Genomic DNA, 22,925 nt, shown 5'->3' with positions numbered 1-22,925 from the left:
GAGACCCGATGGGAAGAATCATTCCTTCATCACTGGCCCTTATGGTTCTGTCGGAAGATCAAAACTTACCAAAAGCTTCTCGGACGAGTGAGTGGTTGTAGTAAAATCCTCTTGATCCCTGACCACACCGAAGACAGTTTTTACCATTACCTTCACATAATTTTGCACCAGCACGTCAGTGAGAGACTAGAAGGGGATTATCAAGATTCTACTTTCTAAGATGAAATCTGAACTCATTGAACAAAATGGTTGGGGAAAATTGTGTTAAAACAGAGAAGACAAGTTTCAGTGGCAAGGTAGACAGATAGTAAAATGAAAACTTTCCACAATAATATTTTTATTGACCTCCGTGGTTGTCTGTGACATTTGATGTAGTTTGTTAATTAACTGTTTTTGTCAATCTTCTTCTGTGACGGAAGCTCTCATGTTTTCTCCACCTGGTTTCTTCATCTTCCTGAAACGAATCCGTGACACAAGGATGAATTCATATTGAATACAGAACAAGGGAAAAGTAACAATTACGGAGGAGCACCTATAGTCTTCAGGAGAAAGAGCAGATTTGTCGGCACCTTCAGTACTTTTTGTAGCAGGTCCTGCGAGGGCAGCATGCAGACCCCTTCTCCCAGGAAAGTGACGAGGACGTGGAGGACGTCGGACCAGTTGCCCACAGTCAGCATGAGCACCAGCAAGCCTCCAAGTCGCACCACAACTGTGTGTAAGAGGGCCTCAGCACCAGGCTGCCGACGCTGATTCTCTGAAACAGGAACATAAAGACACAGCTACAATAATACCAAGAAGTCGTGTGCTTGCTTGTTTTCAGAATTATGAGGTTAGACGTATTTCATTTCAGTTTTATTACCAGCAATTTTGGTCTGCTTTTTGTTTGTGTGTTAGTATCACCACCAGGACATCTTTCATTATGCTGTCTGCTGTGCCATAAGCTGTCTCTTTTACTATTCATCTAACCAAACTGGTTTCCTCTCAAGGGATTACTTCGGACAGTCTGAGAACTATCTCCCGTGCACCACTGCCCTGACCCTCACCTTGAATATTGAAAACAAGCATGGACTAACAGAGTGTCAGCGGAATCCAGAAGTTCAGAGCATCCAGAAGTGGTCATAAACGGTCGAGGTGGCAGCCGCAGCTGCAAAAGCAAAAGCCACGATAACCGCTCTTCGCTGCGAGCCCAGTATGGTGTGTCCCGAGGTCTGCAGGGTGATGCACTTCCCACAATACCACTCTGTGCAGTGCAGTGGGTAGAGGCTGGCAGCATGGCTCCACAGTCTGAGGCAGAGGCCTGCCAGTACCCAGCTGAGAGCAGCAGCCAGAAACAAGCTGGAGGAGCTGTGTGGAGCCCCCTGATGGAGGAAAGCCAGAGTACACATGACGCTGCAGCCCAGAGAAAATAGCCTCTGGATGAGGAGAAGGTCCAGGCCTCTGTTGCTTCAATCCTGAGAACAGATATGCAAACGTGTCAGCACAGTACCAGCACAATGTTGTATAAACACATAAAAACAAGCAACACTACAGAGAGGACTGTTTTTATGTTTCCCGGTATCTCTGCTTTGAGTATTCATTTTGTTGACACCTTTTTCTTCAACCCGACACTTTAAAATAAATCTGTTTTGAAATAAATTCGTAAATTTACATTATGTGAGTTTAATTTGCAGTTTGTATCTAAAAGGAAATTGCCAAGTTTTTTCATAGGAGTAATTTACCAGCATATGGATGAATGAAGACTCAACCAGAGCTCAACATAAATGAACAAGCAATGTTTTATGTTCCTGTATTTCATTAAAATATTAAAAAAAAAAGGTCTATTATAGTCTATAACCAACTTTTTCAAAGAGACAATATACGGGTCACCAATCCATCACATGGTGAGCACAGAGAAATTCACCAAGAGTCACCATCCTCGTTAAACACCAGTTGTTTCACCACTGCAGCCATTACAACAGGCCTGAAATCCTAAAATGTACAACTTAACTGAATCAATAAACCAAAAAAACATTATCTCATCTCCAAATGAAAATGCCAGTATGATCAAAGAGGAAACCCTCGAGCCCACCAAAGACAGGAGCACTGTCAGGGACAAGAAATGAAAGTCGATCTCCAGGAGCCTCTCTGAAGACCAGCCGACGAGGACAACCTCTGTTTACTCTCATTTTTACTTTGGGAATAAATAAATAGAAAGAAATGGGGAAAATAACTTCAGCGCTCCTGAAAATCACAAATCTATTCATCTTTTGTTAAAATTGAAAGTCACCTGCACGTTTCAGTAAAGTTATAAACGCTCATCAGACTGCACAGCCCTGATATTCCGCATGCACCCACAAAAAAAAAAACATCAAACATCAAAACATCAGAACATCAAAATACAATTGAATTATATTAAAGTGAAACAATGAACTGACCCTGAAGAAAGCAGTTGACTGGGAATCCATTCATTGAATTCTACAATCCAGTAAAGAAACATCTTTAGTGTTCAATATTTTGCTGAGGTGTCATGCTGCAACAACCTGAGATCTGTACCCTGTACGGTACCTCTGATTTTCTGTTGAAGACTTTACATTGCCTCAGTTTGTCGGGTCTGAGTGGGCTCCATCCCTTTAAAAAGGTCCAAATGTCAAGTTCATTGTGGCTAAAGTCATCAGTTTAATCATTCCCCGATGAAAAAGACTGAAAGTCTACTGTAAATGATGATTACGCTACACAAATCAATACGAAACATGTCGAAGGCTGTTGCATAAGAAGGTTTCTGAAGACGCGTCACTTTTGTTCAAAAAGAATAATAAAAACAATATTTCTTAGAAAAACATTTTTATTGCTGACATTTAGGTTAAAAGGCCTTAAGTACCCGGAGATGAATTTTCAGAAAACACAAACCACAAATTAAGTGCTGTTCCTGGTTTTACAGTGGTTCATGTCAGTAAATGAGGAAATACAGCATCCATACTTTTTTCATCAACATATCGTCCATAGAAAGAACAAACAAGGCAACGAGGATTAAGCATTAATGTTCAATAAATATCACAGCCATGTTGGATCATCAACATGGAATAAAGAGTTTGTTTTAATGATTGAAACCCTTCCTCAAGTAGTCCGTCTTTCCAAGCTGGTAAATTGTAACGTAATTGTTTGAGGTAATGTGAAAGATCAAACCTGAACAGTATTTTTACACATCTGAGGGCAAGTCTTTAAACTATCTTAAGAGATTGCAGTGTGAAAATCTTGATGAAGTGCTTATGTGTTTATGCATCTTCTGTGCTTTTTGAATGAGAACGAGTCTCATACAAAGCAGGAGTTTGATATTTGCTTATTGTACTTGCTTCGAAGGTTGAGTGAGAAGAGAGCTCCTGGAGATGGTGCTCATGTCTGTAGGATAACTGTGAAACCGTAAGCTCAGAATGAAGACTGGAAATAGAAGGAAAACGCACAGCAAGAACCTCAAATATTTAGAAATGTACATGTTTTGTCACATTCGTTTCTTCTACGAAGGCGCTGGTGATGTGACTGAATATTTCTTTGCTTTAAGCAGAGAAACATTAGACTTTAGAAAGTTACCGTGCACACAGCCGAGAAACATTCCAGCAACTAGCGAAGCAGTGGAGTAACATTAAAACCCTTTACTTCTAGAACGTATCAAATAAACAAATGTTCACAAGCTTCATCAGTGCTGGGATTTCCATTTTCCTGTTCCCACCGTTTCTCAGCTGTTTGCCTGAGGTCCATAGTTACGACACAGATATGAAAGCAGTGTCAATATTGCCTGATCAAAGTAAGTGCATTTCCAACAGGTCTCAGTTTTGCCTTGAAGGTACTTCTTCATTGAATGGAAGATTATTTCTATGTCTTGATCTGTGACCAGTCACACAGGCTGGTGCTTCCGTTGTCTCCTTGGCTCTATTTGTGCTTCACTGCCTGTTGCCTCAGCAAGTCCCAGAAAAGCATGCTGAGCACAGTGTGGGGGGCCAGTCGCAGGAAGACAGGGCCCATGCCCTTATACAACCCCAGCGGGCCCTCGGCTTGGCACACTTTCAGCATACAGTCGGAAAATCCATTGTACAAACACCCCTGCAAAAAAGATGGGAAAACAAGGCTTTACAGCTGTGGTGATATGAACAAGTGCAGTCACCAATATGATGAAGATCATTCAAGCTCACCCTGCGAAACTCGTCAACCGGCTGGTTGTAGAGTCTTGTGCTGATGACGTCAAACGGCGTCATGGTGACGGCCACAGCAACTCCGCTGATGGCGGCGGCTATCAATGCTGTGAGCCAGCTGTTTGGGCTGAACCACTGGAGGAGCAGACAGAGGCTGATGATTTACAGACTGAAGGCTGCGGAGTTAACCAGGCTGTAAAAATGGGAGCGTTGTTTATGGCGTCTACCTGGGAACGTGACACCCAGTCCTTGGCCGAGGTGAAAGTTGCCAGTTGAACAGCTGATCCCACCATCACACGAGGCACAGCCCCATTCACACCCCTCCAAAGACCAATCAATCCTTCTCGTCTATAGATGGAAACAAAGGCGTCTGACACCCCCTAAACGGGAAGAAATCAAACACGAGTGTACAAAGTTGATGGATAAGTATTTAAATGTATGTATACATGTTCAAAATCAGGAGTAAATTGGGTGTAGCTGTGAAATGCATAACAACGGGGTAAAATGTTTCAGTGCACATTCAAAAGGTGTTGATTAACCCTTTGCCGTTGGTAAGCATTCTGCATAATATTTTTGAAGATGTCATGAACTTTTCATAAATCACACAAACATTATCATAACAATGAAAAAAGCACTTCAAAAGCTACCAGAACAGAGATGAGATGATAAAAAGAATTAACTGATTATTATATGGAGTTTACACAAAATTTCAGCGTTACACTGTAATACAATAGGGATCGGGATAAATCAATATATCCAAATTAAAACACTGAATATTCTTCTGGTTTTCATTTTTCCTTTCATAAAGCTTTGAAAGCATTTTCTTTTTATTGAACATACAGAAATAACACACAACGCATCTCTTATTTCAGGGGCCACATACAGTGGTGGCCTAGAGTTTAAAAAAATTGACTTGGTATACATTTTTATGAAGTCTGCACATTTTTACAGTTTGTTAGTAAAAATAGGTTTGAATTATAATTCATGCATTTTCTTTCATTTATGATTTTTTTTTTTTTTTAGGAGTTTATTCCACAGCGTTGTAACAGATCCTCCACCGATCCTTATTGCCCCACGCGCTACATGTATGCAAGACCCCTGCTTGAAAACTTTCATGTCTTGCTCAGTTTTCATTTTTATTAACCAATGCTATTAATCTGAGCTAATTCTGTTGCCATCTGGTTTAAAACATTACTTATCTGGTAATTACTTGCACCAAGGACAACAATCACCTATCTTGTTTCCTTACACTGGTTCCTTGTTAATTGTATCACTTGTCTAAAAGGCTTTGAATTACCCAGAACCTTCCAAACTGTCACTGTTTGACCTGATACGTCACCTGCAAACCTCTCACATTAGTGGCTGAAGCTGTGTTTGGTTGCACCAAGTTCACTGTGGCGTTTGAAGTGTGACTAAATATTTGTCATTTAGGCACAGGAAGATTTGATCTCTTTCCATCTCTCTATTGTAAAACTGTTACGGAAAGTGTCAAATAAAGTTAAGTGAACATCCTACCATGTGGTTATGTTGGTGACCAACTGCAATCGCTTCCACAGTTTGAGCCTGCAGGTGTGTCTTCACCTGTGAAGTAGAAACAGACACACACAATTTAAAATCGATCAAACCTTTTCTATATACCCCTTAATACAATTCCCTGTGGCAAAAATAAAATGTTAGTCACAGCAAACCCAGGATGCGACTCAGTCAGACAATATTTCAACCTGACACCAGGACGAGTTAGGTAAGAGTTATAGGTAACACTGCTAATTATCAGCAGGTACGGGTTATACAACCCAGAGTCAGCCAGGAACTGTTCAAAGTCTGATGATTCATTTGCACCAACAATCAAACTGTTGTTTTCTATTTAGCATGCACGAAGAAAGAGAATTATTCCGGTTTTCTGTGTCAGGAAAAAGAAAGCCAAGGCCCTTTCTATTTCCTTCTTGAGCTCATGGATGAAATCACCTTCATCCTACTTTCTTCCACCTCTGCCAGCAGCACGCAGACGAGCCACAGGATAGTGTATGGAGCAGCAGTAGTTGGGTTGAAGCGGTGTACAGCGTATATTTAGTGACATCAATATTGACAAACATGGCCCCGCATAATATTGTTTTTCCATGACTGTGCAAAAAATTTGATAGCCTAAATGGAGCATTGACTCAAGGTCTCAGAAATGACAACACCAAAACATCGCTTAAACAGCGATTAGCATTGTTCATTCATTAAAAGGTGCCATAAATAATGACACAGTGAAGCTGGTGTGAATGTGAAAACATGGAAAATAATCACCAGGTTCTTCAGGTGGTGCCTCGATGTACACCGAATTAAATGTGAATCTTTCTAAATGCAAAGGAATAACGATGGACCAGTAAAATACAACTCATTATCAAACTGAACATTTAAATAACTCAAGCTCAAACCTACGACTGACCTTGTCTCACGAAGTACATGTGCTTCACTTCGCAACACAAATACTCAGACTAAAATAGATGAAAGACATTGGACACTCCTTTGAAACGGAGCTGCTGGGGTCTTGTTTTTGTTGCTCCGGTCAAATGCAGAAGGTTCAAAATCTACCCTGAACTGTAGCTTTACAGGTCAGCTTCTTTCACTTAATGGCGTCTTATTCAAAGGGAAGTTTTTCATTATTATCGTTTATTTTATTTTTTTTAAATCAAAGTAACCTTCACTTCCAAAAGTTAAAGAACAAGATCGCAGTCTATATAGCAAGCCCCCAAACACTACTCACATGCCCATTGAAAAACTGTTCAGTCACTACAACTCGCAAATTAATGTGATTCCTTTGAAGTCAATATATTAAATTGCACAATTATTCCACAGAGCCGAAGGGGCGATTCTATGCCAGAAAAAGCTAAACTTGGAGGATTCCCATTTGATTCTTCTCACATTAGCTTGTTATGAACTTTAAAAAGAACTTCACACTGGATGGAAATGTTGTTTCCTCACATTGGATTAATTTGACCCTACGTGTCCTTGGTGTACTGTTCTCACAATATCTTGACACATGAGGAGGACCAGAGAAGGAAATAAGAAACAATGTGCCGCGTAACAATGTCAATACCTGGTATTTACTTCTGTTTTCCTAAAAACTGAATTTCTTTAGCTTTACTTCTTCAAACAATTAAAAAGAAACTTTTTGAAAGAGTGACAGCAATGTGTGACAAATAGTAACAACGAGACATTTGCTTTGTATCAAGGGACAAAATCTATCAGCCACAGAGAGCACAAGAAGTGAATTGAGTTGGCTACTCGTTTAAAAAGCAAGCGATTGAAACATGAACATGAAATGTCAGCAAAAGTGTACATTAAAATGTATAATATTCTGAGAACCATGATTAGAGAGCAGTGTTTGTCAAATCTGCTCCGACACTGCACTTTGTGTTTTGGATGTCTTCTCTCGTCCAACACATGAGACTGAAGTAAATGGGCTGTTGTCGAGCTCTGCACAATCCTGGTGACACTCCGTTCATTTGAATTGGAGCCGAGAGATCACTGAAACCTGAAACTCTCCTAGAGAGCACATTGAATGAGCAACACTGTAGAGGGGCTACAAGAAAAAGTTCACTCACCAAGTAGGCAGGGGAAGCGATAAAGGCACCCAGAGCTCCGGCCCCTGCCCCCGACAGCAGGCTGCCCCCGTGGAACGAGGTAATACCCAGGGCATCACAGTAGGAGTACGAGCCCAGCCTCACCCCGTTCATCACAGCCTGGTATATGAGCCCGACAGAGAGCCCCTTCTGCAGGCCCCGGATCCCATCTGTGCGCCCCACCACCCAGAGGGCCTGCAGGACTCCCCGGTAGTGTCTCTGGTAGGATCCGCGAGCACGAAGTTCCCCCTGAAGCTGCAGGCGGGTCTTCACAACCTCCAGAGGATTGGTAAACACACAGGCTGCACAGCAGGCCACAGCGCCCAAGCCAAAGTCCAGAGGGGGCCACACAGACCGATGTGCAGGTGAGGGGCCGATCATGCCCCGGGGTAGTGTAGACACAGTGGATGTCATCCCCTGCAGAGGCTGGTCACCAAAAACTGACTGTTGGGGTGAAGCTTTCAATAGCTGGGCACCAGTCATCCTTCAGAGGTGATCCTTAATTAGAGCTGACAGACTTTACAGTCACTTTTTTTTTGGGGGGGGGGGGGGTAAAGTGCAGTGAGGTTATATGTGTTGTTGGTACAGTTTAGTGAAGTCACACAACAATGACTGCATGTTTCTCCTGTGACACTGCAGGATCCGGCGCCTGTCCTCTCTGGTGACTTCTGTTAGCTTCCTTCACTGTCAGGCTGTTCACATGAAGCAACTGCAGAAAAATCCATTCATATGAGTCACCACGATTTAATTGCAAACAAAGTACAATTAGAACAACAAAACCCTTAAAGCCACATGACTGCACCTGAAAAACCCTGTTAAGATAGCGCCCCCCCGATCTTTAACTTTAAATGTGATCCATATGTCCAAAATTAAAATGCAAACAAACGAAACAAAAACAACAACAATAAATAAACCCCCTCATTTAACATCACAATGCACATGTCCCGGAAGTCACATATATTCAAGTACAGAAACACGCGCAGTACTCGGAGTCAGAAAACACATTTAAAAGTATTTTTTTTCTTCTCCCCCCTCAGCTCTCCAACATGAACTCACAGTGCTCAGTGATCCGGTCCAGCTCCATTCTTCCTCATCTTCCCCGGTCATTGTAAACATGTGTCCTCAGCGCATTCATTGTCAAAGTGCCCTCCCTCCGCCACAGGTCACAGCCAATGCTGTGCACGCGCTGTCTGCCACCTCGCCACATCCCCGAGGCTGCGCCAATCACGCGGCTCCGCGGCGCACTGCCCCCCGCCGCGCGCCAATCAGCGCTCTCTGGGTAAAAGGTTACTGTTGGCCAGCTGGGAGCCGAGAGGCTGGCGAGGGTCTGACCCACCGAGGAGTCGACAGTCAAACAAACCAACGGCCGCGATCAAGACAAAATGGAAACCAATAAGTGAAGGAGATGCTTTAAACACCTCCTATTTTATAAAATGTAGGTGCATTTGTATGTGTATGTATATACTTTGTTTTTCCTCAGCACTTGCTATACTTGGGGTTGTTGTTTTTCTTCCTGACACCTCATTGTTTTGTTTTTTTTTTGTTTTTTTTTACATTCTCAATAAGGGGCCTCACAGCGTGGAGTTCAAATACTGGTCGGGCCTTTATTTGTGATAGGGATGTCCCGATCACACTTTATTGCCCGCAATACGATACGATTTTTCAGAATTGAGTATCAGCCGATACCGATACTTTCCCGATCCGATACGCACATTGCTATTGTAAAGATACTCAGTAGTGTATTTTGGAGCAACTAAGATGTCTAAAGCTAAAAGCACTATTGGCAGAAGCTTTGTTTAGCTCGAAATTATTGTAAAACTCACTTATTGAATCAAAATTCTTCTCTTTCTCTTTAGTTGTTGTTGTAAACTGAGGGTACATCCACACGAAGAAAAAACAATCTGTTTCACTCACAAATCACTAATATCGGCCCCGATCCGATATCTACCGATCGGATCATGACATCCCTAATTTGTGAAGTTTGCATGTTCTCCCTGTTCATGCATGGAGTTTCCTCCTGGTACTCTGGTTTCCTCCCACAGTCCATAAACATACATGTGAGGTTCATTGGTCAGCATAAAATGTTGGCTTGAATAAATGAGTTGATGTTCACAGCCGCCACAGCAGAGAGAGGAGGTGAGATGGCATCGTGCATTTTTTGTTGACCACATTCAGACCTTATTCACACTAAAGAAGAAGTCCTTTTGTCCCACATCTTACCTTATGGGGCTTTGCCTGCCTGATGTTTGCAGTTGTTTTGAAATAAACCTGGACACTCCTCGAAGGTATGTGAATAGAGTAGTAGTAGTTTGTGTAGTGAGTCAGCGGTACAATTATCCCAATTTTAGCCTTTCAGTGACAACCAGTGAAGATGGATGGATGGATGGATGGATGGATGGATGGATGGATGGATGGATGGATGGATGGATGGATGGATGGATGGATGGATGATCTTTATTCGTGCTGAAATGGTGAACGTGATTTTTATATGGATTTATAAATGTATGGGTAAAAGATGTGGATATCACAACATTACTTTTCTTTTCATAAGAATATGCATCTAAAGGTCAGATTCAAGGCTTATATCTTAATCTGTCAATCATCCACGACACTCATTGTTCACACACATCTTTTTTCTTTTTAAGTATTCATGATCCTAATTTTAAAGTCTTGTAGGTCCCTCGGATGTTTTATGCCATTTTAAAATGATGTGACATCACTCACACAACTTGACAATGTGTACTTCAATAATACATGTAATATTTGGCAAAATATGACAAAGTGTTTTGTTATATATTGAAAGAATTCTATATGTATGCACCAATGAGTCCAAGCTATATGTATGCTATTAACATAGTTTAGTTTCCTATTACATGTTTGCAAGGTTGAAGCAACAGTCATTTAGGTAGGACCTTGATGACTTTATTTACTTTTATTGTTAAAGGACATGTCCATCACTTGAAAATATATACTGTTGTAATCCAATAAAATGTTTCCACATTGAAAAAAAAAATCCAAAATCAACATTTGTGTTAAACATCAGTTCTCATATTTTAATGCTCATGTGTTTGTGTCTTTGAGCAAGGCACTTTGCCTGACTTTGCTCCAGTCTTCTCAGCTGCATAAATGAGTACCAGCACATGCTGGGGACTGACCTGCGATGGAGTGCCAGTGTCAGTGTCCCGTCCAGGGAGAGTTACAGTATAAACTCTCAGCTGCTTAGCACTATGGAAACCAGAGATAATATAAGCCCCCGTGGCTTGGAAAGGGTTTAGTTTTTTAGTCATAAAACAGAGACGACCTTCACCAAGAAAGAACTTGAATAGAGAATGACTTTATTTTGTCTTTTATTAATTTGTCTTTTTCCATTTGATTACTCAGTTCTTCGTCGCATGGAAGAGTCCCCACCGATGGTCTCCACTGTTTGAACATTCAATTTTTTCTTTCCATCGATTCACCATTGCCAAATGGTCTTCTTCCGACAATTCCTGTAGTGGATAGACACAGGATTGTCGTTGAGTCATTCCGGACTTAAAAAGGACGTTAGGCTGTTGTCAAATTAAGATGACAGGTGTGCAAAGTTTAATTTTGGCACCATCTGTGAGTGAACGCTTGTGCAAACTAACCTCAATGAATTCCTCTTTGATGGCCTCCGCTCGCTGCAGCTCCGCCTTAACAAGGCCGATGAACTGTGCTGTCCTGTCCTCGGCCCGGACATTGCAGAAACCAGCTTCCCGAATGAACTACAGGAAGACAGAGACTGAGTGGATGAAGTGGAGCACGGAAAGAAACGGCTCACAGTGTGTTTTGATACATGGGTACCGATAGCATTTTGCTAAATATCGTCAAGCAAAGATCAGTAACAACACGATGATGAAGTATAACATCAAAATATGTTTCTACTTTATATTCCAATGTTTTTCTATGCAACTGGAAAGTTTTAAAATAAAGGTACCGTAAATAACATACTCATTCTTGTCTGCAGTTTTTTTTTATTAACTTTTTTCACAAAGCAGCAAACACTTGTATAAACACGGTATAAGTTCATTTTCCATGAAAGGTTTCCCACTTTTTAGATGGATGGTAAATTGATTTATAGCAAACATCTAAACAAGTAATGTTAGGACATACATCACTAGTTGTTGTTTTTTTGCCACACAGGTATCACTTAGAAAACAGACAGTTTAGTCCAAGCGTAGATGATTTCAGTTCATGAATGGGATAGCAATAACAGCTTAATGACATAAACGGCTTAATAAGAGGACCAGAGTGATCGATGTAGACCTGGGTGAACAGTTATCCGCCTTTACTTTGCGTTTACCTGGCCGTACTGTGCGGGCGTACACAGGGAGCAACCTCTGCGCTTGACATAGGCTGCGAACACTGGCGTCCACGGCTTCTCCCCGCAGCAGTAATCACTGAGGAGCAGCTGTCCTCCAGGCTTTAACCAGGACTGCATCCAAAAACACGGACAAGACATAGAATTTGGATAGTATTTGCTGAAGTGTCCACTGCAGAAGTTGTACTAAAGTGTGTAAATAGAACAATTAATGAAGAGAAACTCCTCACGTGGAAGCGTTTCACGAGGGCCAGTTTGTCAGGGATGTGCATGAGCGCGCCTTTGCTGTAGATCACATCAAATGAGCTTTCCGGAAAAGTCCCCTTGGTGGCGTCGCACACCTCAAACCGCACCTGACATAAAGCAGATGAGGTTCCAGCTCAAGGCTTAAGCAGTACTATTTATAAGTCGATTGTATTTCATTAAAGAAAACTATGTACCGATGTGAGTTTCTCCGCCCTCGCCCTCTCCGTAGCAATGTCCACCATGTTGTGTGACAGGTCCACGCCGAGAACTTCAACACCAAAATTCTTGAAAAATGACAGCGACGTTAATGATTAAGAGTGTCGTCGCTTTGAGTAGGGCTTCATGTATGTCAGGTATTATCGCTGCTACTTTTGCCATGTAGAAGTCTCCTCCACCGATTCCACAACCGACATCCAGCACCTTCTGTCCAGGCTTCAGATTCAGCAGGTCCACGAACTCCTGGAAGCACAAGGTGCCACATTGAGGGGGAGAACTCAATTCAAGTGGAGTTTTGATCACTTTACTGTGCCGTACCATTTGAGATCCCCTAAATTGGTAGATTTCTTCATCGTTCTACATCAAATGATCTTTGATTACACAGTTAACTTGTGTGCAAGTCTAACAAAAAAAGAAAGAAAAAAGAATTTGACACGCTGGAATTACAAATAACTTTTTTTCTGTGTGGCATATTCTTTCTATTTATTGTGATTACTTCTAAGCTGTGATCTTTACACCTTGATGGAGTTTCACATTTGGTCACTATGTGTTCCTGGTTAGCAGATATTAAAGTGAAACGCCTGTGGACATAAAATAGAAATACATTGTCTCCATTCACTCTCCATGCCAGGATGAAATAGAATAACACCAGTGTGCACTTTGCAGATTTCTGAGGACATGATAAACAGTTCACATGTCAGAAAAGGTTGAGAATCTGAATTCTGATTGATGAACAAAACCAGTTCTTAATCCAATTCTGCCAACAGAAAATGCACTATTAAAACTGTTGCATGGTTTTGCAGTGGAATGTAATCGTTAACAATCTTGCCTCAACTTATAAATAAGACATAACTTGTAATTTGATGTAATCATAATTTTAAAAAATGTAAATATTGAGAGAACGTCAAAGAACAGACACTTTTGTTTACAATTTTGCAAAACATCACAACATTTAATTGAAAAGAAAACACGAAAAAATCAACTACAGAGTAAAAATGCAGGAAATATTTGTAGATCTGAGGGAGTATTTGTTATGCTATAGGTTACATAACTTCTCTTCATTGAAATCCACTACTTTGTTTAGTTTTGTTTTTTTTGTCTTGACGTGCATATAGACTTCGGACCGTCTCTCGTATTTGAGACCAATAGACTATATTCCTACCTTGGTGGCGCTGTGTCCACCTGTGCTCACATAACCGGCCCCAAACATCTTCTCGTAGCGCCGGATGGCTGGGATGGTGTACAGCTGGTTGTCCATGTACTGCTGGGAGCTGCCGAACCCGCTCTGGGGGTCAGAGGGGCAGGGGAGCTTTTCCAGCGGCTCGCTGGTCTGATTCGAATCATTATTCATCTTAGATGAAACAAGTTAATGACACATCCAGACAAACGTCTCATGGACTGCTTGCATATGATGCCTGCAACAGAATATTTGTTTTTACCAAAGGCGTGGTTTGTGGTGGTGGTGGTGGTGGTGGAGGTGTTAATGCAGGTTATGCAGTCTCTCCCAAAAAGAAAAAAGAAAAACATGGGGGAAGAGAAATGAGGGTTATAATGTTCTTTTTAGGTGTAACTCTCCAATGCATTATGAAAACCTTGTTCAAGATTATTTTTCTGAAGTGTTTTTATTCTTATCAGGTCATGAAAAAGTTTCCAAAAATATGATTTGGAGTTACTGAAACGGCCACTTTAGTGGACTATAAGTGCCTGAGCATGCAACATAGCACATTATGAACTTACTGTAAAAATGAAAAACTTGTGTTTTATTGTAAATATACAAACAATTGTCTGTGACTTGTCAATGACACCAATCTACTCATGGTATTTGTAGAATTTTTTTTTTTTTTTATAGAAACACCACAATCAATATCATCCACAGCAGACAATAAATATGAACTGTAAACTTTCAATTAAGTCTCAGATTTCCCTTTGTTGTGATCTGGTAGCCATAAATGTAAAATCATTGAAATGTAGGGATTTTGTTGGTTTGTTCCCCGACAGTTCCAGTATGCTTTAGGCAGAAAGATTAAAATTTAAATTGCTCAAATTCAGTTCATTTGTTAAGTCTTAAATTAATGTTCTGAAGTCATTCAAACATTAACACATCTGAGGCCTCAGGGATAACGTGTTATTTACATTGTTCAAATGGTTCCATCGGTCACACTATTCAAACAGGTGAGACAAGTTGGTAACAGACACTAAGGTTTTTCCAAATGCAACCAATTGGAGTTAAACAGCCCAATATTTTGTACACATGGATTTTTTTTTTTCTATTCTTGCAAATCTGAATTATGAATGAGGATGACACCAAGCAACCTGAACAAGTATTTATTTTTTTTATAGCTTGAATTTACATCATGAGAATTATTAAAACTCTTTATTCTGATCTTTGATTACATTTGATTCATGACATTAGATTTTGGACACCACGATGGGAACATTTACTCAACAAAAGCAGCAACATTCGAGACAAAAACAAACCATTGGAGACGGTGACAGAGCGGACACGGAGGCCTTTATTGTTTAACTATGTTTATAGTACAGTGCCACAACTCAGCCATCATGGCCTCCAACACACATTTATCAACAACTTTTAACCACCGCCGTGCACACACAAACACATACACACTCACACAATTTCCAATGTAAACATTGCAGGCTTAAAGAGTGATACAAAAAGCAAGGTTGGTTTTCTGTCGACTGCATCGGTTGCTCTGCCGATTCTCTTGTCACGGGTTCAGAGGACGATGACCAAGGAAAACAGAAACGTTACTGTTGGTGCTTTTAGGGAACAAAAATGTCCAGTTCTGTTCTCACCACACACACACACACACACACACACACACACACACACACACCCACACACACACACCCACACGCACACACACACACACTTCTCGTTCAAGCCAAAGTTTTTAAAAGTGTAGGTAAAGTGTTTTGAATGCTCGCAGTAGGCAGAATGGAGGATAGTGAACTTCTGAAGTGAAACATCTAATAATGATTATGTTATTTTCTCAAAATCCTTCCTACAGGAAAAAGGCCTTGTGTGTCAGTTCCCTTGTGTGGCCACAGGGTGGAGCGTCTGTTCTTCCCAGTGCCCTCTACAGCTGCATTACCTTTTAGCTCGTACAAAGTACAAGGCGTTGGTTTTTGGGTAGTACTTCACATTCTGTTTTTTGTCCATGAGGCCCCCGAAAATGATTAACTCCCCTCTGCCCTGCACCACGGTGTGAAGACTGGTCTCTGGTGGCCCGGTGACTGCAGCGGGAGTCCCATTTCCATAAACTCTCCATGAAACCACCCCGGCAGATTTGGCCCGGGACACGTCCAGCACGTACATCTGCATGGGCTTGCAGTTGAGAGACTGGTACAAAGGCTTCCCTACGTTCAGGCTTTGCGGCGGGTGGTGTCCGAGACGCCGTGCAATGGGTGGAATAGCGTGTCCGTCAGCTCCAGCTGCTTGAGGAGGACTAGAGGATGACGATGGAGGGGTTCCTGGAGGACCTGCTCCTCCTCCACCAGGAGGAGCCCCCAGTGTCTGAAGGGAAGACGACGACGAAGACGGTAAAGGTGAGGAAGATTTATTTTTGACTGCCTCCAGCCCTCGTCTTAAGGCAGCCGGAGACACTGCTCCTGGAGGAGTGCGTGGGGAGCCTGAAGGAGGGGTGTGCAGGCCGTTGGTGCTGGGCACCTCAGAGTGGTGGGCAGTGGGGGGAGGGGACTCCCAGCCATAGTCTGTGGGGGCAGGAAGATGAGGGCGAGAGGGAGGAGAGGCAGCCTGGGCTGGGCTGGTCCGTGGAGAAGGTGAGGATCCATTAATTAAAGGAGGGAGTGGAGGAAGAGGAGGACTGTCAGGGCCTTGTGAAGGTGATGGCTGGTTGGAGGAGGAGGGGCTCCCTTCTCTGGCACTTCCCCTCGCTGAAGGACGTGGTCTCAACGTGCCCCAACGACCGTTCACACACGGAGCCTCTTCTACAGCTCCCAGAACGACGCCGGCAGCCCCGCTCCTGACGGGAGACTGGGAGCGCAGGGAAGGCGGTTCAGGGCCCAGCGGGGCAGGTGTGGCACTTATGGGGGAGGGCCGAGAGTTAAGACTTGGGCTGAGTGGTGCACGACCAGATGGAGCCTGCGAGAAAACCACCACACACTGGCCCACCTAGTAGCAAAACAAAGCAACAAACAAATACAAATGAATAAAACCATGTCTGGATAAAAGACGAAATGTGACTGCGAGGTATAAATAATGCTAAAGTCGCACGCTTACCCTACATGCTGGGTGGCACCACAGCTCCGGGGCTCCATGGTCCTCGTTTTCTACCTGCAGCTGCTGCCACCTCCAGGGAGGAGCCCCCATGTGGAGGAGCCAGGCATCTTTAAGGAGCTTTAACAGAGATGACAAAGGGACGAGTGAAAACTATTATACTGAGAACATCGGCGAGGAATCACATATTCTGATGGTGGAGTCACAGACAACTTACTGCATTCGGGCCACCGCAGCCTCCCAAGATGAGCAACGTTTGATCATCAATCACAATCTGATAAGAAAACATTTATTATTTACAACAACAAAAACAAGCTAATAAAAGGTGCCTCATCATTGTTTCAATGACAAAGGAGAAAATATGTATTCAGCTTCTTTCTTAAACAGTGATGCCGTTTCTCATGGAATCATCATATTTGAGTCTGATGAGGTTAAATACTGGAGCAGTCTTACTTGTGACTGGCCTCCTCGCGGGTGGGGCGATGGTCCAGATGTGGGTGGTTTGGACCAGGACCACTGCTCGAGATCAAGGACCCACACTTCATTACTCCTGTTCGGAACCAGCAGAACAACATCATCATGAAGTGTGACGGCAAAGAAAAAAGGAACGAAATGACATCTTGTGGAACAAAGTTTAAAACCAGCCTTTATGTTATATTCAGTGTTTGACCTTTAACACCTGCAGACATCCAAATGCAAGAAACGTTCTCTTTGGCGAGTAAACGCCAGGCAAAAGAAAATATTGCGAAAAGAGTTTCAACAACATTTTGGAGTCATTAAGGGTGGCCCGTTTCTGACAAAATGCCGAATGTGTTCAAATAATGTCACTTCAATTCTCCATCTAATAAGAGCTTTCTCATGTTCAGGGTTGCAGGGACCTGAAGCTGATGTCAGGTGACCACAGGTTACGCCCTGGTCACAGTCCATCCTCCCGATTCTTTGTGTTACATGTTCTGTAATGTTTCACTCAAGAGTTCATCTAAAATAGAGTAACTTAGAACATAAACTCAGTGAATCAGATGTGCCCTGTGTGCTCAGACACCATAAAGACCGTCTGTGTAGAAAATCATACACTGAATCATCTGACATCTGATAAATCAATAACTTTTTAACAGTTTACCATTGAGATGTTAGACTTTTGGAAACTAGATATCCCAACACTCACTCAGTGGTCTGTATCATGTCCTGTGCAGCTTTGACTTTAAGTATTCTAATATAAATAAAAAAATAAAAAAATAAAAAAATAAAAAAAAAAATTCTTACATTTGACGAGCTCCTAATGAGCCACCAAACACAACCATTACGTTCCCAATCACAGATGAAGAGTGGCCAGCCATGGGCGGAGGTCCATGTGTTGTGACTATACAGTTCCACCTGAGATGAGAGAAAAATTGAGGCGCGAGAAACAAGATTACAGACTGACGTTTGAACGTGTCAAACATTGATTGTAATTGCGCCATGGTACACAGACGGATTCATCTCACCAGTTTTTGGAGGGAGAATAGGTGTGAATTTCATCAAAAAACCTCTCTGGTTGGTGCAGTGGATAAGGGCTGGGACGAGTCCACCCGCCAAACAGCACTAACAGATCTTTGTGCATCACTAGAGTTGCTCCAGCTTTAGGAGATGGATAAGAGCCTGTTAAAACACAAAACATAACATGACTATGTGTAAATAAGTCAATACAAAAACAGTTCAACTATTATGAACCCGAAATACTCAGCAAAGGGAAATTTGCATTATGTCCGACTGTTGCCGAAACACCAGAAACTACTTTGCAAACAATTTGTCAGCAATACAATTAAGAATATTCAAAAACATAATAATAATACATTTTACTTGTATAGCACTTTTTAAGACACTTTACATGATCAAACTTGAATAACTCATCCTCCTACAGTTCCTCTATAAGCTCCCCGTGACGGTACATATAACGGGTCATGAAAACAGCTGGGGGGTCCATTTCTTGTGGCTTGTACTTGTTCCTAACGGCCTCACCTGAGGCTAAGGGGCGGATCCACTCCTTGCTGTTGAGGTCAAGTCTCCACAGATCATTGAAGGCAGCATTGCAGCTACTCTGAGTGCAGCCCCCAAACACGTACATGGACTGATTTGAGTCGTAATAACAAGCACCTGTAATCCACACAAAAAGGATAAATAAACTACAAATTAGGAGGAAAAAAAACTGCAGTACAGACATTGTAAATACAGGAGATTTCAAATGTAGCAGTATACATTTAGTTTTCTTTTGAAAATAGCAGACTTCCGTCTACTCTAATAATCCATGATTGACCATGTCTGATACTACATTCAGCTCATTATAATGATCACTGTCTTTTATGTGGGTTACATTTAGAATTCCCATCAAGCCCGTACATGTGCTAAATCTTCAAAAGATAAACCGGGGTGACAAAACGTCACTATTCAAATTTGGACGTTAACATGACATTCTCAAAAAGCAATACATTTTAAGGTTTGTAATTTATCAACAGGTCTCTCACTTTGCTTTTTTAAATTTCCACAACAGTTGCCAGAATTGATGTAAGGCCCTCACTGCTCTTTTGACAATTATGTAATTACAAACTTGAAATGCAGTTGCCTAAAGGATGCAGACTCATTAGCAAATGAGAAAATTGATTTAAAAGAGAAATAAAAAAATAAAAAAAGATGTTTCTAATTTCATTTATGACCCATATAATCTTCTCTCAATTGATAGCAGAAAAATGTTACGGCTCCATACAGTTAAAGAAACTAAGTCTGTACACTGACTTGTATGAGGTACATTTTCCAACAATCACAGGAACAATAGCAACCAAACCATTTATAATAAAAGCATTTTCACAAGTGACAATGTGTGATGTGTGCACACAATAAACTGACTGTGTGAAAAGCGCTGAGTGATGGGGGTTCCTGGATATGGGTATGTTCGGCTTTCCCACTGGATATTTCCCTCCTGGACAGCTCTCAAAAAACCGTGGTAACACTGATAAGCAACACCTAGTTTGGAGATAGAAACACAAACAACAGGGACACAGAGGGTGTCACTACTTGCACAAGACAGAAGATGAGCACAATCGAACAAGTTTGGACTTACAAGCTTTCACAGGGTGCTTCTCAACTACAAGGCCTTTTAGTGGGTGAAGCACATTTTAAAGATGCCTTGTCATCACAAAATCATTCAAGAAAGTAGCAGGATTACATGGAGGCATCATGTGGATTCTAGCAGTCTCTAATACAGTCACAGTGTTGTCAACATGTGAAGGCTTTTGGAAATACACAAGTAAAATATACAAATTCTGACACAGCTGAGGCCATCACTCCCACAGGAACCCATTTTTGGAACATTTTTATACTAACAGTATTGAAAGAAAACCGTTTTACTTAAAGTCATTTATATCCTGAAACCTACTCCTTTGTTTTTAAGTTAACTTTAAGGTCCTATGGTTATTTTCTTTCAGATTTGGGTTTAGTCGTCATGGTAGTAGTGGGTCCTAAAGAACTCAAGCACAACTTAACTTCAAGGATGCGTCTATACAATTAACAAAAAGTGACTGCATTCAATTTTATGTAAGACGATGCAAATGTGGGCTGCGTACCTTTGATGAGACGATACCACTGCTTACATACAAGAGCAGCTGTCTTGTGCTCCTGATACGGCGAGAGAAAGGACAGGATATATTCAAGAACTTCCTCTGGCAACTCCATCATTGTCCTCCCGTCTCCTTTGGCACTGCTGTCCATGTTCCCTTCTTGCCGACAGGACCCCATCTTTGACTCCACTTCCTCTCTTATCCCTGCAGGCTCTGCACCGTCATCCTCTGTATCCATGGCAACAAAGTATCCCTCTTCATTGTCAGGGGAGTGGGACATTATTGTCTGTCGAGATGTGAGACAAACACACGAGTGATGTGCATGAGCCCATAATCTACTGAATTTAATCCAATAATTTAAACTTGAAACTACTGACATTGCAAACTTAGTAATAGTGCTTCAAAAAAACAAGAAAGAAGAATTAAGAATAACAGTGAGTACATAATAATAATAAGACACATAGTAAACAATGGGACATCAATTAAAACATTTGACAAAACTTGCATTTAAAGGAAATTTAAAGATCTACAAAGATGAAACATAGAGCACGTTGTTGCTGAATGACACGAAATTGATATCAAAAGACAAGTTGCACTTGCTTTTCTTTGTTGACTAGACATTGTTAAGAACTTGTCGGAGGGTGATCTAAGCATGACATCTGGGCATACCCACTGACTGCACCACAAGACCTAAAGATGTGATGAAAGCCAGGCTCGGAGGTGAAAGAATAGAGCGGACCTTGAATATTCTGCATTGTTGACCGAAACAATTTTTGTGTAATTGTTTACCTATATTGCACTGACTAATTTGACTCAGATTTCTGCAGATTAAAACTCTGCAAGTGAACACAGAACTGAGGCAAGGTGATCTGAGATCACGTGAGGAGTGTTGACTTAAGACAACTTCAAATTTCAGCTTTACAAAGAGCTCTAACTTTGTCTGAACAAGGAATGGTGTGGTCGAAAGCTAATAAAGCTGTGTATGGGCTGATGAAGAAATAATGGAGAAGTGCGTCTACGTCTGTAGAGTGTTCAGACGATATTATGAATCATGTGCACATCGTGATCATTGTCAGTGACAGTGTTGCCAACCGAACTTGTAAGACGTTCAAACAAAAAGGGATGGTCTACAACTTCAAAAGCTTTACAATGAGACTGGTAATTGGCTAAAATAGACCTATATGTCGAGTGACAAATTGTCTGAATGTTGGATTCCTGCATCTGAACTGTATTGATCCGACCACAGTGAACTGCACGGAATCCGCAGACACTGCGGAGGTTAATCTGATATCATAGATAGTGGCATCTACCGCTCAACCTTGATTACAGCCATTGTTTGAAGCGGGTGGTGGCCTTTCTTTAACCCGAGCCGCCGGCCCCTCCACACTGCACGTCCCGGTTAGCACGAGCTAACTAGCTGTCGCTACATAATAAGTGAACGACGGGCTCTGCTAATGCTACCTGTCGCCTGAAACTTACAGCAAATACCACGCCACACCTTAGCAAGTGTTCATTTCGGACTAAATCAAATAAATAACAACGATGCTCCCTAACCAACTGGCACATGTTGAGTAATCTAACTAACGTTGTATCGGCGTGCTGTACGCGCTAGCACCGGCTAACGCTGGCTAAGCTATCATGCTAACGAAAACTATCGTCAATGGATTTTCCAGATAATTGTTTGAAGGTTGTTTTTGTTTTTTTTTAATTGAAACACCCCATTTATCACAGTGTTTGAATACACCAACAGTTTAAAATCCTGCTCTATGACTGCCTGGGGGTCACATTTCACCCCCCCAGCTCGTCATGTACTGTGTTGAAGCTGATAATCTAGGCTAACGTTAGCTCCACCAGCGGCTGCTGTGGGCTTCTCCCACATTCCACACACTTTGTCGGGCTTCTCTCTCTCAAACGTCGTTCGCCCCCAAAACAGATAAATCGTGACAGCTGTGGCAATACCGTTGTTTAAGACGTATTGTTTCAGGCCTCTGAGTGGTTCGCTGTCCTCTCCTCCTCCCCGGCATCAGCTCCGGAGATTCCTCTGCAGCCTCCAAACAGTCGCCATCTTCCACTCAGCGAGCAGCGTCCTCCGCAGCGCAGCGACGCTCCAGCGGCCGCTGACCGTCCGTGTACAGTGGTGGGTGGTTCCGGGCGGGTACAGGGATGGGTCTCCGCACACTGCGCCCTCCAGCTGCCGGGTCACCGAACAGCTATGCCTAAATCCCAAACTTTGTATTCAGATTTTTTAATTAACCAAACTGCAATCTACAAAATTTGTGTGGCACAGAAAACATTTATTTTTTTTATTTTTTTACATTTCTGCAAGGGAAAACAATTTCATACGTTTCAAAGATGAAAAATCGTGACAGAGATCGTTATGAAAATTTGTTTTTGTTTTTATATAGGCTATCTATTTTTGTGTGAATGGAATTTTCCAGTAATTAAAAGTGTGTTAATGGCCAAATCAGGAGTAGAATTGTTTTTTTTTTGGTATATCAAATAAAA

At 41.9% G+C, this 22,925-nt stretch overlaps 3 protein-coding genes and 1 pseudogene across 4 annotated transcripts; all 4 read right to left on the bottom strand.

Annotated features, from left to right (window-relative positions):
- Nucleotides 1-518: 518 nt before the first annotated feature.
- Nucleotides 519-2,355, bottom strand: LOC308108303 (transmembrane protein 82-like; annotated as a pseudogene). The gene is made up of 4 exons: nt 2,267-2,355; nt 2,010-2,170; nt 1,044-1,443; nt 519-754 (listed from the first exon to the last, which is right to left on the bottom strand). The product of its transcript is annotated as a transmembrane protein 82-like (transcript).
- A 454-nt stretch (nt 2,356-2,809) lies between these two features.
- Nucleotides 2,810-8,921, bottom strand: slc25a34 (solute carrier family 25 member 34). Its single transcript, XM_080460832.1, has 6 exons — nt 8,828-8,921; nt 7,754-8,480; nt 5,679-5,744; nt 4,391-4,543; nt 4,164-4,298; nt 2,810-4,074 (listed from the first exon to the last, which is right to left on the bottom strand). The coding sequence occupies exons 2-6, from the start codon at nt 8,252-8,254 to the stop codon at nt 3,904-3,906; spliced, it is 1,026 nt and encodes a 341-aa protein (XP_080316958.1). The 5' UTR covers nt 8,255-8,480; nt 8,828-8,921; the 3' UTR covers nt 2,810-3,903.
- A 1,879-nt stretch (nt 8,922-10,800) lies between these two features.
- Nucleotides 10,801-14,018, bottom strand: LOC308108124 (uncharacterized protein). The gene is made up of 7 exons (XM_080460862.1): nt 13,735-14,018; nt 12,726-12,815; nt 12,551-12,640; nt 12,341-12,463; nt 12,093-12,224; nt 11,398-11,514; nt 10,801-11,259 (listed from the first exon to the last, which is right to left on the bottom strand). The coding sequence occupies exons 1-7, from the start codon at nt 13,921-13,923 to the stop codon at nt 11,149-11,151; spliced, it is 852 nt and encodes a 283-aa protein (XP_080316988.1). The 5' UTR covers nt 13,924-14,018; the 3' UTR covers nt 10,801-11,148.
- Nucleotides 14,019-14,881: 863 nt separating this feature from the next.
- Nucleotides 14,882-22,556, bottom strand: fbxo42 (F-box protein 42). Its single transcript, XM_080460928.1, has 10 exons — nt 22,380-22,556; nt 20,427-20,706; nt 19,711-19,827; nt 18,829-18,963; nt 18,315-18,468; nt 18,094-18,204; nt 17,284-17,380; nt 17,048-17,104; nt 16,834-16,950; nt 14,882-16,725 (listed from the first exon to the last, which is right to left on the bottom strand). The coding sequence occupies exons 2-10, from the start codon at nt 20,698-20,700 to the stop codon at nt 15,682-15,684; spliced, it is 2,106 nt and encodes a 701-aa protein (XP_080317054.1). The 5' UTR covers nt 20,701-20,706; nt 22,380-22,556; the 3' UTR covers nt 14,882-15,681.
- Nucleotides 22,557-22,925: the final 369 nt, after the last annotated feature.

Source organism: Lipophrys pholis (assembly GCF_963383615.2).
Source record: "Lipophrys pholis genome assembly, chromosome: 4".
NCBI lineage: Eukaryota > Metazoa > Chordata > Actinopteri > Blenniiformes > Blenniidae > Lipophrys > Lipophrys pholis.
The sequence above is the reverse complement of the archived record's forward strand: the minus strand, read 5'-3'. Positions and strand labels throughout refer to the sequence as shown.